General features: G+C 35.7%; 1 protein-coding gene across 1 annotated transcript; it reads left to right on the top strand.

Moving 5' to 3' along the window:
- The first annotated feature begins 857 nt into the window (after positions 1-857).
- LOC144437937 (fibroblast growth factor receptor 2-like) lies at positions 858-19,298 on the top strand. The gene is made up of 15 exons (XM_078126971.1): positions 858-900; positions 1,943-2,196; positions 2,565-2,694; positions 4,194-4,369; positions 5,297-5,383; positions 6,957-7,098; positions 10,220-10,368; positions 11,023-11,183; positions 11,784-11,899; positions 13,025-13,135; positions 14,675-14,859; positions 15,892-16,014; positions 16,478-16,686; positions 17,132-17,237; positions 18,071-19,298. Exons 1-15 carry the CDS (start codon positions 858-860, stop codon positions 18,164-18,166), a joined length of 2,088 nt encoding a protein of 695 aa, XP_077983097.1. The 3' UTR covers positions 18,167-19,298.
- Positions 19,299-19,865: the final 567 nt, after the last annotated feature.

Below are 19,865 nucleotides of genomic sequence, written 5' to 3'. Positions count from 1 at the left end.
ATATATATATATATATATATATATATATATATATATATATATATATATATATATATATATATATATATATATATATATATATATATATTAAAAGCAGGTATGTGATCTGGCAATATCTGCCAATGGTTTAGTACGTAAAATACTACACCTTTTTGATATGGCGCACAAGTTCTACCTTTAGTGTCCTTCTAAACATTGACTTTTCCAAATTGCTTAAAACCAGATTGTCTACCATGCCAATAAAAGATAATCCTTAAAAGATGTACAATATGCACGTACAAAAAGAACGGTATATTAATAATGTTTGTACGGTTGTTGAGGAATGCTTTACATGCTTTGGGAGGACGTATGAATAATTGATAAACGTGGGTGAGGTTAATACTGCTCTTAAGTGTATTATGATTACAGGAGGATAATGAATTCCCAGCAGTATGTTATTGAGATTGCTGTGGCATTTTATTCAACTAGATATTTTTGTTCGTTTTATTTAAATTAGGAGCAATCAATCACATTCAGAATGTTCATCAACATAATTGACATCACCATACATTGGCCTGACTCTCCGCGACGATCTGCAATAACTAGTTGCGAGTGGTGCTAAACGCACAGTTTACTTATGGTAGTTACACTGTGTAGTCATAGAGTCACAACGCACACCATTCGAAGCAATAATAACTGTGACCGTTCTGTTTTAACATTCACAGAGAGGATCACGGGAGTTGACAGTATACCAGTATCAGGACAACGATTGGTATTCAGTATCGCTAAGTACTGATCTCGTTTAACTCTCCGTCACAATGACCCATATCATTGCTGTAACTCGTTTATCTGTGGCCTTTGGCTTTTTGATGTTTAACATGAAAAGTGGTTACTTATACACGCTGGCTTCTACACCATTCGGTAAGGGTAATGCACCTTTCTTCATTCAGACCAATATCTATGCATTTTGCTGAACTTATTTGCACCTTTATTTGCAATTATAAGATAATGAATTTTAGATGAAGGTATTACAAGAATAATTCAACAGAATCAAAGCTAAAAGTCAAGTAATTGTGTAGGCCACTGACGCATTTGAAAATCTTTGTGTGATACATAAAACCAATGGGATATGTAATTACACATCTACTGTTTGAAAGATTGAATGATTTAAGTACGATCCTAACCTTTGTAACAGACAAAATGACGCATCTATAGCAATAAATATCAACTTAATTGACCTTAGAATGTCCATCACCGATGGAAGAAACGAGATGTATGCCATCGCCAAGACTAATACACATGACTATCTGTAAAATACAATTATTACCGTTCTGATAGACATATTAACATCCACACGGCGTACTGGTATGTTTGGCCTGCTGTTAAATTATTCATAAATCACTGTATACATATCCATGTGTTCCGTAAAGTAATAAATGATTTCTTTATCCCCTCGGGACAAATGTTACTGATGCTATTATTGTGCCAAAACTGTGCCCGAGTTTGTTGTGTTGCAGGGTATTTTTTTCCCATTCTGTCATTTCATTTTAGATCACCGGGGTAAAATCGTTAGCACAAGCTTTGATATGCTATGCTTCATCGGCTATCATGAATTTCTATCAAAGTGGGCATTCTAAAGAATTTTGCACATTACGGTCAGGCTAGGTCATTCCAGGTCACATCAGATGATCGGGTGAGGTTACATCATGTCACGTCAAGTGACGTGACGTCACGTGACGTGACGTCACGTGACGTTAATATTGTACGTTGCTTTTCAGCATGAAATGGTAGGAACTTTAATCAAATAACACATGTACCTAAAAGGTATTTCACACATCCTCTGCAGACCATGCAAGGCCTTTCGACAAAACCAACCTCCATCAATGATGTTTATTATACCTATTAAACCTATTGTTTTCAAATTTTGGAAGATGTCATTAATTTCTCTCTCTCTCTCTTGTAGAGTTCAGGAATTCTTCACGTGATGTACAGTGCAATTATACACGACCAGTAGAGTCAAATGCAGAAAATACACAGATTCGAAATCTATATTTGCCGGAAGGACCTAAGAAGAGAAATAAAGCAGCCCTGATTGGTGAAGACATAACGTTCACATGTCCAGTAGAGAGTAACGGCATATTAAAGTATCGATGGATGAAGAAGCCATCCGGTACCAGCAATTATACCGACAGAATTAGTAGAGTTGGAAATCATGATGTAAGGAAATAGTTTAACCCATCTTGAACTTTTATTGACTTTTATGACGTGGAACGATAAATGGAACGACATTTGAAATAATACATTCTTAAAAGCTAGGCTGAAAACATTTAGTTTACCATCCACATAGTGAATAAATCACGTATCCTTTTCATTTCGTCAGTGTTCACAGTACTGTCAAGATGTACATGACGTTATTTATCTGTAGTTTCATTGAATAGTGTTCGTACTTTTACAAAAAAGTTATAAACCCGGTACTTTCGCTAGAAGTCATAGTGGGCATAGTCAGATATCCCACAATGTCTGATGTCATTAGAATTAATGTATGGTTATGACTGTCTTGTATGTTGTCCTTTTTTGTTGTACAGCCTATTCAAGTGGAGAGAAACTTGACTTTGCAGTCTATTGTGAGAAGTGATGGGGGATACTACAAGTGTATTGCTGAAGACGGTCCATGTAGTCTGGAGTTTATGTTTACTCTTTTCATTAGTAATCACGGTAAGTTCCACTGTTTATGCGTTATCATTGGACTAGAAAGTGAAATTCAGACTTACTAATTCATTGTAATTATCATCAAAGTCTTTTTTCCTGGTCAGTAAATTACTGTTAGACATGGATATACATTTCCAGCCCTTGATGTTTTTTTCTTTGCTGTGTTCGTTTATAGGCAAAACTTTAAGCGGAATTACATTCGGGATGTTTGTTGGAATTCTTTGAATTCGCTACGTATATATGCTCGGTGGTTATTACGCTGCGAATAAGGGTGAATGTGAGGAGGAGAATGGGGGGGGGAGACGAAGGGATTAAGTAGAGGAGGGGTTAACGGTTGGACATTAATCTAAAGGCCACAGTTCTATTTTGAGAGTGGGCATGTGGATACGAAAGGGGTATTTATTTTGGACCTATAGTAGATGAAACACCTCTACTCTCTTGCTCCACATCCACATGATAAAACAATATTGAACAGCATAGACCAGGTCAGTGTTCTAAGTTGTCCAAAAAGATAAAAGGAATTGTGTGTAAACAAGTTATGAAATTATTTATGCATCATAATTCGAAAAACACCATATGCAAAGTAGACTAGATGTGACGTAGTGATTACTCGTCTTTATGTTTTACAAATTATTTCATGTATTTACCATGTCTAAGATGTGAGACTCTTTTTCGCAAAACAATTACGGAAGAGGAATATAATCAAGACAATTGTGTGAACATTATCTGCTATCATCTCCTTCGTTTACTCAATATTGATTCAGTTTCCAACCCCTAAGGCTGTATCTGTTAACAGAGCTGTTTGGCAGCTGTTAAATGCCCATAAAATCATATTGCCAACATTTAGTACCCTTAGAACTATTCAATGTGTCCATTCAATTTAATAAAATCAACTTAAGTATCAACTTGGTTAAGATGAATTGCCCACTCCTCCATTTTTATTTTTGAACCCGTTTAGTTAAATGACAGTGCTAAAGTGTAATTTTAGTATACATGGATGTGATATATGTTGTTTTACAGTTATATATTTCATAGAAAAATAGACTCATTAAAAATGGAAAAAGCAATAATAGTATTTGTTATCCATACAATCACTTTAAAGCTTTTTGAAAATGTATTGTTAGATTAAATAACTTACTCGACGTAATACCGTAATTAAACCCTGAATAGTATTGAACCAGTTGTGGGTGAACGTAATTTTTGTAGCTGTATATGTATGTATGATATGGTACAATAAATAAACTCAAATTGATTATTGGGTTCGCACCCTAAATCAGCGCCCTCAACGGCCATCATGATTCCAACCTGTTATTTATTTTTTTACGGATAGGCTCGACCACCGATTAACATGTGCAGTATCTTGTAACATGTGCAGTATGAATATATTTTTGGTGTTTTGATGAAAAAAATGTCCCAGTTGCAACTACTACAGGTTTAAGACCGACTGATCTAATAATCAGCACACGCGTTCACTGATTCATTACGTTGTTATCATCCTCACACAGGTACCATGCCAGTGTTTGACAAAAGGTATCCAGAAGATAAGATAGTCACCGTTGGATCGAATGTCACGTTCATGTGTGTTATACAAGTCAACAATGGTCCCTTGCAAAATACATATTGGTTGAAACACAAATATTCAAATGAGGAACAGGCCAATGCAAACATGAAAGCATTTCAAGTAAGTCAGATATTATATGGAATTGTGACTCTTTTGCAACTATTTGTTGGGGGGGGGGGGTGTGGTGGCGAGAGATGGGAAGTTTGGAGAATTGGGTGGCTAAGGATTAGATTTCTTTATTTTACAGGGTTTCCAAATGCGTTAGCTATTTCATCTCTCTCCCCACCCCAGCATACCCCACTCCGTATCTTTATGCACTGGACAGTAACACTCGGTCCAATCACTGTCATTCTGTTGAGTCCATTGACTTGCAATGAAGACTAAAACCGTATATGGTGGGCAGATTTTCTCATCGTCAGTTACTTTTAATACATATAGATAACTTTCTTTTATACTCGACACGCTTCTAGCCATCCCATCATATCATCTAGAAAAATCATGCACCTTTGTGATTACGATAAGCAGCATCAACCTCCGGCGTTCTTTCAAAAAACATTATGAATGTGACAATATAAGATAGTTCTGATGAACTCCATTATTAGCTCTTACACCCCCGGGAGGGGGGGGGGCAACTCACATAGACAACCATACGGGTAGAGTCCTTTGGAAAGGGGTGTTTTATGCTCACAAGGTATAAGAGAGGGTATACTTTTCTGCATGCACATTTATCGCAAAGCGTAGGGTTTTAACCTCCAACAAATTTAGATAAAACATCACATCACATCACTTCAATTCTCTTGGAACTACATTGGTTGCCTGTACACCACAGAATACAGTATAAAGTACTCTTATACGTATTAGAGCTCAACAAAGTTGCAAAAAAATGATATTTTTAAAGACCTTTTTTTTAAAAAACAAATTATTTTCTTCCAGAACTTTGTTGAAATTACCATGATGTTCGGTTAGTAGGAAGAAAGCGGGTCAGCGTTCATGATACCTTTCAGTTTCAATTTTTGTTTTTCATGCAATTTATGTTTCATTGAATAGAATTCAAGGGCAGCAGATTCCAACACCAGTATCAACGCATTCGTGAATGGTTTATTCAACGACATGGTGATGGAGCTAGTGTTCCAGGTACGACTTACACATAACTTATTCAATTACCACGTTTTGAAGATAGTAACAACAGTTGTTATTGATGCATGGGTTACTACTTTTGATATTGATGCGTTTATACAAAGTAAATGAAGTACTTGATGCATGTAGTAATGTCAGTTCACATCCGTAATGACAATCAATAACTTTTTATTCATACAACACAAAAGCAATACGTTTTACAGCAGAAATCAGTCAACCACGCGTAAGCAGAACATTGCCTGGCTTGTCGAAAAGTCTTTTAAGTTAGTCTAACGTAGTCTGCAAGATCCAGTCGTTGGTCCAATTATGCAACCACTCGCGATCGCTACCCCGGGTTAGAGCATATCACATAAGGGAGACTCCATTTAAAAAAAAGTTTCTCGTGTCTTTTCTATAGCCACCATGGGTCTGTCGGTCGATTTTTTTCTTCTCGTGTTTCTCTGCCTCTCTTTTTCCTCCTCTCTAACTTCAGTCTTTGCATTTGATTCCTGGTAACTTCCGACATGAAAGAAGTGCTCTGTTCGTGAACAAGTGTCATCGCCGCCACCATCATCACTGTAGAGATGACGTCGACAGTCTAGACACTTGCTTATTTCTGCCAGAGAGAGCGCTGTTCCGCAAAATATTACGGGCGGGCGAAATTTTTTTTTTTTAAATTTTGAAGTCGGAGCTGAACATGTGGGTCAGTCGGGTAATGAGAAACAGAAAAAAATAAGGGCCAACCTAAGTGGAAACAACGACATATTTTTCACGCTACTAGCCAATGATGATATATTTCATAGTCTGGCCGGAGAAACGTCTTGCGAACATTGTTACATTTCCTTTTGCTTGTGCTACTACTAGGATTGTTCACAAATCATATACAACGTAAGAACGTATCCATTTTTTCAGGCATTAACTAAAAAATACCCACTAAAAAGGTGATTGCACCCTCCAAAGCATTGAACCTATAGCACTTAAATTTTCGTCGAACCAGATGAATAAAAAATATTACATATATATTGAAAAACAGCTTGTAATGAATCATCAACCTCGCAGACTGCATCCATTGAGAGTTGAAGACCTGACATACAATCTCTGTAGGTTGACCAACCACGTGTACGTATTAAAGCAACACTGTACACATTTCAATAAACTTGTCAATAAGTGCATCAAAAACAAAAGTCTCCTCCTACCTTAATGAACTTTTGATAAGAAATTCAACGACAGAAGCAAATGTCACATTCTCTGGAGATCATAGTTCATTCTTTTGATATAGGGCACCGATACAAAGAATATAGTTTTTATTAATCCCAACGTTCGCTTCTTTTTTTCTTAAAAAATCGCTTTCAGTATGTTTTATCTCCACACCAAGCTTTATTCTTCTACAGTGTCTGTAATATGTATTTATTTTAATGCATGGAAATCGAAATTATGGCTCATATGATTAAAATTGTAACTAAAAATAATGATGTGTTTAAATATTCTCCCAATTTTGTACCACGGGGTGGGGAGGGGGGCATTGTGTCTGATCATTGGTTCTATATAACGAGAAAGGAAAGTCTCATTCCATGTTTTCATTTATCCACAGGGGGGCACCACAATGACTTTACAAAACGTTGATTTCAGCGATGCTGGTATATACACTTGTTACTCTTCCAATGACCTTGGTTCTGATTACAGCAGTGCAACATTAACAGTAACGAGTGTTAATGTTACTGAATCAGATGTAGGTAAGCTGCCAGTGTCTGTAACTATTGTGAGGGAGCTGAGGAAGTATAAAGGGCCCATGTGCTATTATAGGTCCGTGCCAGAGGTAATAGTTGTAAAGTGTTTTGAGCACAAAGTGGGAAAACGCTATATGCAAACTAACATTTTTATTACTCTATGTTTGCTCACATTTAAGTAAAAAAGCATATATGTTGAATATTTGTTTGAATATATGGAGCACTGCCAATAGCGACAGACACAAAATTATCGCAATAACAACCGCAGGGCAACGTTTGACCAACATAAAAGTTCACCGTTCAAAAGCCATTCGTCCTTTCTACTGATAGAAGTTTTCCAGTATCTTTGCGTTCGCAACAAACTAAACCCTATCTTCATAATGAAGGTTCTCAGACCTGATGTGATGACACAAAGATTTTGTATCGAGAAAAAAAGTCCAAGCGTTTTCTATGACATACAAGTTAGATTACTTGGTGTTACAAGTACGTCACTGTTGGGTTATGACGTAGGTTTCGTGTTATCGTCATCATCGATGCGTGATTGTTGCCTTCGTCAATTATTTAATATCAATCATATAACTGACGACTGTTTAACACTCTTAACTATTTGAAAACCGATCGCGAGACACTGCAATATCAGAAACATGTGAATACACTTTGATCGTGACTCGATACAGAAAATAGTACAAATGCCAAAATACGTACTCGGTATTTTGAATTATTCCACATGGATCTAGCGGATATATTCGTTACATACATACATACATACATAGATAGATACACACATATACATGCATACAAACATACATACATACATACATACATACACACACACACACATGCATGCATGCATAAGTGCGTGCGTGCGTGCGTACGTACGTACGTACGTACATACATACACACACATGCATACATCCATCCATACATACATCCATCCATCCATCCATCCATACATACATACATACATACATACATACATACATACATGCCATCCACCCATCCATCCATCTATCCATCCATCCATCCATCCATCCATCCATCCATCCATCCATACATACATACATACATACATACATACATACACACACATACATACATACATACATACATACATACATACATACATACATACATACATCCATCATCTATAAATGTCATGCTCATATTTGTATAGGTTTAATACAAAAAAGACATGTCAAAGTATTTAATTATTTTTTATTGTCATTTGCCATAAAAGAAAAAACCCTCAACACAGAAAGAAAGAAATAGCACAGTATCACGCATACTTTTTACTAGATAAATGCATAAAACTCATGTGATGTATTCATGTCGATTTGCGCACAGGAAGTGAGAACACCAATCATCCTTTTAATAGTTTGCTTTGTTTATCTACGATCTTTCTCTATCAACGGTTCACCAGCACTAAATATTCATCATTATGTTACTTTAAAATTTGTGGGTCGCATGAATAGGACGCCACAGCTTCACGTGTTACTAGGACATGTATTCAAATTGCATTGATATTTGCATTACTTTGGGAACCTGCCTTATCCTATCTCAAAAGTCATCAGAAAACTTGGCAATATTGAAATATAATTGGCTCAATACCGATGATTATCAAATAACAAAGTAATCAACCCTGTTTCAATCCAAATAGCTGCTAAATCCCACAGCTACTATCAACAATTGCATGTATCAAGTCTTCGGTAGTTGTCCATGCGTTTCATTTCATCTCTGCTGCTGTTTGTCAATTCGAAAAAGTCAGATAGTTGAGATGCTGCCAACGCATTGCATGATGTTTTACTACTCAACAGATAGCCGTATATACTTAATTTTCACACGAACCAACAATAAATTTCCTCCTTTAGCAACAAAAGGGTACTCATTCAATATTACGATACACGTCTCTCGGCTAGCACTTACTAGATTGACGAGATGCCGTTAATAACAGTATCTTTTTATATCACCCTCTAGGGAAGATTACAGAACACTAAGCCCACATTTTCTCACTAAGGCTCATCTTATATGTTCTAATTATGCCTATGGGCTGCAGCTGATTGTTTAAGGATCTGTATGAGTATTAGTCTATTGCCGGGGTTAGAAAGGGGGTTTAGGGTGGGGTTAATAATCTGACAGAAACCTATATGTGCAGTTTGCGTCTGTAACTTTGAATGAACAATTTTCCCTCGAAGGGTTTTAATTTCTTCGGGGGAGGGGACTAAATGATACAAGGTCAAAATGATCAAATTCTATCGATTCTGTTGGAATATCAGTCTTGGTATATGGGGGGGGGGGAACCTGTTTCACTGGACCATTATAAGTGCACAACACTTTTATCCAAGTTAGCACTTTTTTATTGTTCTTGAGTCTAATGACACTCTCAATGGATTGACAAAACGACGTAAGGTGTAGAAAAATACTTATCAGGAACGTGCAACATATCAATAGATGTTGGAAGCATAACGTATGGTTAAGATTATTACATGTTTCACAACGTTCCTGAGTATAATAAATTAATAAATGCAGATGTTATACTCGCTCGACTTGGCTAGCTTAACACAATTGTACATTCAGACGCAGCATTATCATCACGTCACGCTAATTTTGCAGTAGGTGAATGAAAATTAAAAAAAAAATCTAGGATCTATTTTTACTCTTAATATGACAACAATTTTTTTATTTGACGGGTGAAAAGAGATATAATATATATCAGCAATATGGTAATAAATGATTTTGATGCAGATAACGTTTTTCGGAAAATATATTTAAATACGATGATCAGAAGCGTATGTGATTTTTCAGTCAGGTGAAATTAGAAAAGCACGTCACGTAGTCCTGTTACTTGATAAAATATAAATTGTCGATTCTTTGCTAGCAAAAGATAAATGCACGCCATTTACGTTTGTCTATTTTTGCTGCATGTTAACCATTTCATTTCATAACCCCAAAGGTATTTTCCTACATCAAGACAAGGTATTAGGCCTACATCACACGACAGACCGGATTTGGAATGAACGCGGTAAATATGTAAGAATAAATCAACCAGGAAATAATAAAAAAGAATAAAAATATATTTTGTATCACACAATAATAATAGTAATGATATTTTCATTCGTCCAAACCACAGGTTTTCTTACAACTATAATTATCGTTGTTCCAACACTCACACTGCTGATTGTCTGCCTTGTGGTCGTGTTCGTCTCTAAGAGATGTCGTCGTTCACGAAATCGAGAATTACGGATAGCCCAAGGAAAACATCTAACTTTTCACAGGCTGGTGAGTGTGTTTTGGTTGTCTCTAAGGTAAACAACAAAGATGATGACGACAATGACATCAACAACGACGCCAATTAACACTATCGCCAGCACACATATACATGTACCGATATCTAAATATCTAACACAGATAACAAAAATGAAAGAAAAGGGGTTCTTCTTTGTTTATATATATATATATATATATATATATATATATATATATATATATATATATATATATATATATATATATATATATATCCATCCATCCATCCATCCATCCACCCACCCATCCATCCATATATCCATCCATCCATACATACATACATACATTGCATACATACATACATGCATGCATGCATGCATGCATGCATATAGACTGACAGACAGACAGACAGACAGGCAGGTAGACAGACAGACAGACAGACAGACAGACAGACTGGCAGGCACGCAGACAGACAGACATGCAGACAGACAGACAGACAGACAGACAGACAGACAGACAGATCGATAATGTGTGTTTGTATGTAATTATTTATATAAATATACTTCTTTTTGACATTTGACAAAATAACATGTTTTTTATCCAAAACTGTTCAGGGTAATATATTTTCACAGAAAGTGAGCCTGTTGTTAATCAATTCATTTAAGTGAAATGAATTGTATTTTTCAGGCATCGTCGGTATCAGGACCGTACACTAACTGTGATATATTGAACACTGCAGGTGTCAACAGAATAACTACTAAAAACTCATATGTTGAATCTACGCACTGTGCAAAACCTGACATAATGAAGGAATCAGTGGACCCGGCGTGGGAGTTTGCTAGAAACAAGTAAAAAAAGTTGAATTCAACGATATATAATTTTTCAGATTAGAGCTAGAACACAGTAAAATAGTAGATTCATGAGAACATAATTAAATTAGAAGTGTATCATCGAAATCCGAATATAACACAATGCAAAATGAATTGGTAAACGGTTACATTAGATTTTTTTTTGGCTCTTTGAATGTTTAACGAAGATAAAATCTTTAGTTGTCTGAAGTCACAAGGAAGATCGTTAACCATCTCACTTTCAATAGAATGCGTCATATTTCAATTTGTATTATCTCCGGTTAGGTTTATGTATGATTTTTCGGAAAAGGTTTATACTTAATTGTCTCCCTGAATATATATTTCGACATTAATTGGGGGAAAAAAATTGACGTTTTCCGCGTTTTTCTACTCAGTCAAGATGGCCATTAGTTTTACGACACAATGGTGTTGAGAGATATCGTATTAGAAGGTTACATATTACTGTCCATGCTCCTGAAAGGGTTGATTTACGCGTTTGGTGTTCACTACATCCCAGGGAAACAGTTACATATTAATTGCACCTTCGGTGGCGTGATTAAAAAAATACTCATTGCAACGTAAATCTTGTATTTTGTTCAGATTAAAGTTAGGAGATGGTCTTGGAGAGGGTGCCTTTGGTAAAGTTTTGAAAGCGGATGCCTGTGGAATTTTGAAAGAACAAGCAGAAACAACCGTCGCTGTCAAAATGCTGAAAGGTGAATGAATAAAAAAATAATGTTTAAATTCACGTTCGTACATGTATGTTACTAATTAGAAATGAAACTCATGAATGCAGACTTACCGGGTCAGTGAAGTGTACAGGCCTTGGAAATGCTCTACATGTCACGTACTCATGCTCACTCGTACGATGGTTAAACCTCTTTATATAATTCGAGTCACTGATCTGAAATTTTCGAATGTTGGTTATTATGTCAGTCAAATGAACACATTCAGCAAACCACAGCATTCATACGAGGATGAATGATTTCGCGGTTCGATGGTTTCTCTACTTTCATTATTCATATGCTATCAACGTTTCTAAAAGTCCCGTCAAACTTATGTCTGCCTTTAGTATACATATTATGATCACTGTTATCAGTTTACATGCAGTTTTTGGGTGATAAAGCGGTCCTTCTGCACTTGAAATGTGTTCGGTCATTTTGGGGATTGCTTGTAAGGATTTATGGGAAAACCTCTTGTGATGAGCATCACAATCTTTTGTAAATGTGATGTCATCACCAGAGCATCGTCGCAAACCACGGCTTGTTTTACGGCAACGTTCTTAAAGAGCCTCATATTTCGAAATGTAGTGGTAGAAATAATAACTCTGGTTTGCGAGAATGCACCATAGGTTTTTGATTTTAAAAAAGAAGAAAAGGATTTCAAACATAACTAAGTTACCGAGGTGCTATTGTATCACCCAAGATCATATATACGTGGATAGCAGTAATCAATACAAGTGTACTGAAGACAACAATAAGCCTGACTGGACTACCATGATAAATTAAATGATAGAAACAAATTAATAACAATTCTGTAACACGCGATTTTCGCAGAGTACGGTACTTACAATGCTAACGAATGTTTTCTTAAATACATTTTATGACTTTTCAGTGAATTTTATGAGTGTTGTCAAATAAGCTTGCGTGATTGAAGGATACAATATTCCAACTTAATCCACTTCTAAGTACTTTTCTTTAATAAACGTTCTTATCGTTTAATTAACTTTATGACCCTTGTTTCATAAAGTATAGAAGATTAAACTCAACTTAATTTGGATACCTGATTACTAAGTTTTAAACCTAATAAATGAAATTCTGTATCATAAATTTTACCTTCAGCCAATGCCACTGACGCAGATATGCGGGCTCTAAACATAGAGATGGACTACATGAAAACAGTTGGTAAACATGTGAATGTTATATCCTTTCTTGGGTGTTGCACAGTGGGAGGTAAGCAAATGATATATGTTTTTATTTAGAAATAATGTATGTATGTATGTATGTATGTATGTATGTATGTATGTATGTATGTATGTATGTATGTATGTATGTATGTATGTATGTATGTATGTATGTATGTATGTATGTATGTACATTTATTATATATATATATAGTTCTTAGACAAAGGTTCATATCTTGTAAAGCTACCAAGCAGAGGATATGTTTGATTAATGATGTTCAAGTCGAGGTTTTCCTCAAGGTCCATTACATATACGCCATGACTACTACTTACAATGTTTACACCCCACTGTCTTGTCTATACTTCAGTCTGCTCAACATTATGAATTGAACCAACCGTCGTTTTTTTCTCTTTGAGCACACCGCCCGGTGAGAGTCTGGGCGCCTGTGGGCATGATCTTGTACTAATTGCGTGAATGAAGCTACACAATTACTTCACTAATAAAGTGACAATCAATCAAGATTACCAAACACAACGCCAGAACCTTTGAACTTTATTGGAAACAACAAATAAATCACATCATCGTATACTGGTAAATCATATCTACGTGTTACATAATTGTAACTTTCTGTCTGTACCAAATACAATGCTCAGTACCTGAAATAGAATATGACTACCTAGGCAGATCATGAAAATAACGAACATTAGATTTCTTGGTGGACACTGTAACTTCCGCTCCATGCCCTTCACATCCATTACTATAGGCGCGCGTGAGAAGAAGTCGACATTGTTGTTCTACTTCGATCCTCTAGCATGGGGTAAACAGGTATTGCAGGTACTGAGAATTAGGCACGTTACAAATATGTGGATGATGCTCCTAAAGAGTGCCATAGGAGTCAGGGGAAAAATATGGAAGACTCGTTCAATTATAGTGATTGTTATGTACACTGTACATAAAACTATGATTCAAAAGTACAGAATATGGAGGCTTACCGATATCAGTTTTACTACCGTGGTCTGAGGTAACATGGTTGTTTACACCTCGGACGGTTGTATAGTGTAAAGGAGATAGGCCTTCTGTTCTCGATCTCTTGCCCATGGTTTTAACTAGAAACATTTCTCATCGCATGAAGTTTCTCGTTTCTCCTGAGTACGTGCATTAATTGTCTATATCTTCCCAACAAGAATACATGAACAATTCTATACACTCTTATAGATCAAACGAAGCTCATGTAAATGAAAAAGCTGTTAAACAATCATGATTACATTAAATATTGATTATTGGACATCTTATAAAATATGTGATTCTGATTATTGGACGTAATGTCTCTGAATTTAATAATTTTTTTCTATAAAGACGTGTTTTCAAAAAAAAAAATTTACTTGAAAGGATATCGTATATATGGGATGCATAGAGTATCCATGGCGATCTACAGAACGTGTACGTGTCAATTTCTCTCCAAAATAAATTGAGAAAACAAAATTGTGTGATTACTATAACCATTTGTAAGGTATCTTCTATGGTCTTACGGGTATGTTATAAATAAATAACACGTTTGTATTTGATGTTTCATTTTTCTTTCCATAGGTCCATTGTTATTGATTTTTGAATACGCAGCTCACGGGAATATGAGAGATTTTCTCCGAGCAAGACGACACACTGGTATTTACCAAAACTTACAACCAGAAGGGACACAACCCCTTACTAATAAGAATCTAATCTCATTTGCATATCAGATTGCCAGGGGTATGGAATTCCTCGCTTCTGGCAAGGTACGTTTGATATGTTATACTTTTTTCCGCAAATGACTGTGGAAGTTGGATTGTAGACACAAATAAATATTTTAGTTTTGATCAGACAATTTGATTGAACAACATACCTCATACCGGTTACGATAATACAAATCCACATGACGTTTTCGTGAAGTGTCCTGGAAACAGATTTGAGGCACATAAATATACCTTTTATACATGAAGTATGAAATTCCCTTACATACAACACGTTTGCTTCGAGCTCCCAAACTCCACTTTACTTGATTCATTATACCACATCACAGCTATCAGACCACCAAGACAGTTTGATACTGAAGATGACAATATGACTTGTTGACCGCTATTAAATTTGAATTAACGTAGAGTCTATCAAATCTATGCCTAAAGATGCACCTTTCTTGTAGTTGGATTGACTGCAGTTTTTATAACAAACTCACCCTGTAAAAAGACAGTTCAGGATAAATGCCATTTGCGAACCGTTAGATAGCCTGTCCACGGCGCTGGAGCTGTGACTGTGCTAGCCCCCGTCTGCTACGTTAACGTTTCACTCTAAACATTGTGCTGATTACCCTCTACTACACCTATGCATAACGCTATGTTATAACAGTAGGAGGAACATATTCAGATAGCATCTTCAATAGACATGCTGTCCCTTCGGTAATTGGTTCTGTAATTTATCATACGAAGCTACAAATTATATATATATTCACGAGGAACAAGTATATCTAACAGCCTTTGGCGGTGGTGTGGTAAAAAACAGTTCCTTTGCAGCACGACAGACAGGTAAAAGTGACCGAAATGAGAGTGTACTGCTAAGTAAACCACTTTCGAAAGGTTCCTGGAGCTGATTGGAGAGAAAGCTAAAAAAAGTGTAATTCGAAAATTTGGCAAATGCTTTACAGACTTGTTTCATTACTATCTCGTCACCATTAAGACGAAGAAACTGTCTTGCAAAACTTTAACTCGCGGCACTCATGCAATAGAAAGCTTTTTGATGTAAATTACTGACCATGTATTACATGTATTTCACAGTGTGTTCACAGAGACTTGGCGGCAAGAAATGTCCTCGTTGACGAAACTTTCACTATGAAGATCGCAGACTTTGGTTTAGCGAGAGATCTCAGATATGAAGATTACTACAAGAAAAACTCACAAGTACGTATTCTTGGAAATTAAAATGTCAGTACCAAATGTTTTATATTAGATATAAACGAGCATATGGTATAAATCAGATCTTCATCTTTATAACAATACATGCATACATACATACATACATACATACATACATACATACATACATGTACATACCGGTACATACACACATACGGACGGACGGACGGACATCGTATAATCACTATATTGCAAATATTGACAATGGTCACATCGTCAACAATAAATAAAAGTTCATGGCAAATTGTCATCATTTCAATTAGTCATACAATCACATTTTGAGCAACATCTACATGTCAATTGCTCATACATCACCTCAATTACCATCTTTTTACAGCTATTTTGAGAGCTACTTGCGGTTAATATTCATGTATGTATTATTATGGATAGCATGCACTCAATTTAAACGTGTCGCATTTGTATAAACGATAACGCATTACCATTGCAGGGAAGAGTTCCTATAAAATGGATGTCACCTGAAGCGTTATTCGATCGCGTGTATACCACAAAAAGTGACGTTTGGTCATTTGGTATAGTATTATGGGAAATCATGACATTGGGAGGAACTCCATATCCAAGCGTTCCCCTTGAAACGATGTTTGAATATTTGAAATCAGGCAAGCGAATGGCTTGCCCCAAGGGATGTCCGCTTGAAATGTAAGTATATTTAGAAATATGCATGCATGGGTGCATGAATGTATGTATGTATGTATGTATGTATGTATGTATGTATGTATGTATGTATGTATGTATGAATGTATGTATGTATGTATGTATGTATGTATGTATGTATGTATGTATGTATGTATGTATGTGTGTGTGTGTGTGTGTGTATGTATGTATGTATGTATGTATGTATGTATGTATGTCTATGTATGTATGTATGTATGTATGTATGTATGTATCTATGTATGTATGCATGCATGTATGTATGCTTCGATCGTATTTATATCATTCGTTTATTTGTATGTTTGACACGGGTGTTAAAAGATAGCTTTTGAATAGACTAAACAACATATCACTATTCTGTAACAATATATCCTTACAAAGCCTAAATCCCAACTAATGACATGGCTGAATCACTTCTATTTTGTATTTGTAGTTATGGACTTATGCGTCGTTGCTGGATTACTGTGCCAGGCCATAGACCCGATTTCCCTAAATTAGTAAATGACCTTGATGTACTTCTATCACAGTCAACCAATGAGGTGATTATCCTGATCTAACATTAAGCATTGTTTTACACCAAGATATTATTTATACACGGATTGGAAAAGTCAATTAAACGATTTTCAATCATGTTTGCTATCAGTGAATGAGGAGACAAATGATATATATAGTGTAGCTGGTGGTCATTCTAGAAGTTTGGTCGAACAGGAGATGTATATTCTGATATTGAAAACAAATAGATATTATTGTTAAGTGTAATATTATTATGCAAAACGTGCTATCGGCAAACTAATATGGACACGACTATTATTGTTGGATGTGGTGGTAAATGACACAGGAGGGTGATAGTGTAGTCTTGTAGTAAGACCTTGGATCTGGGCTTTGGGGGTTACCGAATTCAGCTGAAAAGGAGTGAGGACCTCTGTCTGGGCCCTTCAGATAGCACCAACAGAATGAGTGGCGGCCTTCGATCGCTTTTAGAGTAAAGCAGACTAGCCCAAGGGGTCTAGCATCCAGAATAGTGATAGTGGTGGATATATAAACAGACTGTAATCAAGACAGTGTAAACCTGAATGAGGTTGAATATGCCTCAGTTGAGAAAACTCTATCAGAGACGTCACCCTACTGTGAGTGTAATTGCACCATCGTCCACTGATAGGTGACATCACATGTTACAATAATGGTTTTAGTTTGTATCTGTGGTAACTTGCCAATAGGTCACCTACCATTTGTAGTAAAAGGCGTGTAATGCTGGCTATAATTGGTAAGGAACACCATCGAACAGAACATTTGTTTAGAATAGACTGCAATCCGAATCCTAGATGTGATTAACATATCTTTTTTTTTAATTTTTGTTAACTCTTCCACATAGGAATACCTGGCGTTAGAATTTTCTATGACAGACATCATTTCGGACGGAGAAGACTCCTCCACTGACAATGGTGGCAGCAAGGTGTCAACTGTATAAACATCCTGCGACAAGTCTACGATTAAAGTCTCCAAGATGCCTTCGGTTTTTTTTCCAAAACAACAATACAAAGAAAAGATTTACAATTGTAATAACCAAATACAGTGTGTATATAGACGAGATGTCTCTTTTTGATGAAAACAATCGCCTATTTAGGCTTCAGGGTTGAAAATTGCAGGCTTTAATTGGATGACATTGTTGTTTTAAAGAATTACTGGCTAATTTACACGACATATTTCGTATTGGCAGTTTTGTTGTTCACTATACATATCCTATAATAGAAGAACTAGTTCTCGTTATCAAACGAGAAGTTTACATATACACATAATAGTTTTGCGGTCTCGGAAAGCTTCATTATTCCAGACTTTTTTGTTGGTATTGAGACACTGTGTTGTAGTCCTGTACAACGGGTGGGGCAACATTGCGCACATAAAAAAAAATTCTACATATTTAATTGTTTAGTGCCAACTGACTTGTAAAAAGATTGTTATAATAGTGTATGTAATTTTTCAAGCAGGTTTTTTATTCATATATATGTACAGACTTCAAGGATATGTTGAAAATTGATACAAAGCATAAATGTATATAATGCACTGTTAGAAATGTGGTTTGAAAGTTATTTTCTTTTCGAAGCATACGAAAGTTACAGGTAATTCCTCTGGGTAAACCTCTTGCATTAGTAGTGGTATTATCACACTGTTCATACTTGAAAACGTGTGTGTTTTTTTACTCGCTTGTACTTTTGGACTAAATGGAGACATTTGTAAATGTTAAGCAGTTTCATACGTGTCATATTGATCAGTCCTTCAACATTCTATGAAGCAGGAAAGTATAAATTGTGAATGTATAAGTTGTGCAATAAATATTAGAACATTGGAATACAAACTGGTTTCTGTGGAAATGTCAGACATGCAGCAGAAATTTAAAGTTAACCATGGCATTTTCTCAATGTACTGATTCTTGCTGTATGATAAAAAACTTACAAATTAATACATTTGGATAATGGAAATCAGATTGACCTCTCTATTGAAGGTGCACATATTACTCCAGTTTTATAGTTTTTTTTGGAGAAGAGATTTACCGTACAAAGTATTTCAGGAAACTAAAAAATAAAAATGACTATTTGACTATTTCAAAAGCAAAAACGTATTTTAATCATGCCAGTTACGGCAGTTTATATTTATAAACCATAAGTTATAAGTTCTTGTCATTCAACAATTATAATACATTCCGTTTTCAAAAGGCAAAGTGACTGACAGACTTAACTTCTAAGATGTACTTATTTATGAAAGTCAAAATGTATTTTCCATAACACATATTAATATCGACTTTGTAGTGTGACTTCATTACCTCTCGTATACAAAAAAAATGTGATGGGTTTCAATAAAAAAAATAACGTATGTTATATTTTCCCGTGTCTAACATTTATATGAGTTTTGAATTATTTCTCGATGAAATTTGACTAAAAACTATCGGAATTACGTCATAAATGCTCTAGCACTAACGAGGACTTTAAAAAGCTTGCTAGTTTGTCGTCAAATCTGCTCACTGAAAAGAGCGTCTAACGTCAGAAACGTTTTGATAACGCACAAACTAATTATAAACCAATGAGTTGTCGTAGTTCCGTTCTCGTAATCTCGCTATTATTATTATCCTTTGTTTTTGTTTTTAGACCTGATGAAGCCCCATTGTTAGGTGG

The sequence above is a fragment of the Glandiceps talaboti genome, chromosome 7 (assembly GCF_964340395.1).
Source record: "Glandiceps talaboti chromosome 7, keGlaTala1.1, whole genome shotgun sequence".
NCBI lineage: Eukaryota > Metazoa > Hemichordata > Enteropneusta > Spengelidae > Glandiceps > Glandiceps talaboti.
This window is presented reverse-complemented; position numbering and strand designations above follow the sequence as displayed.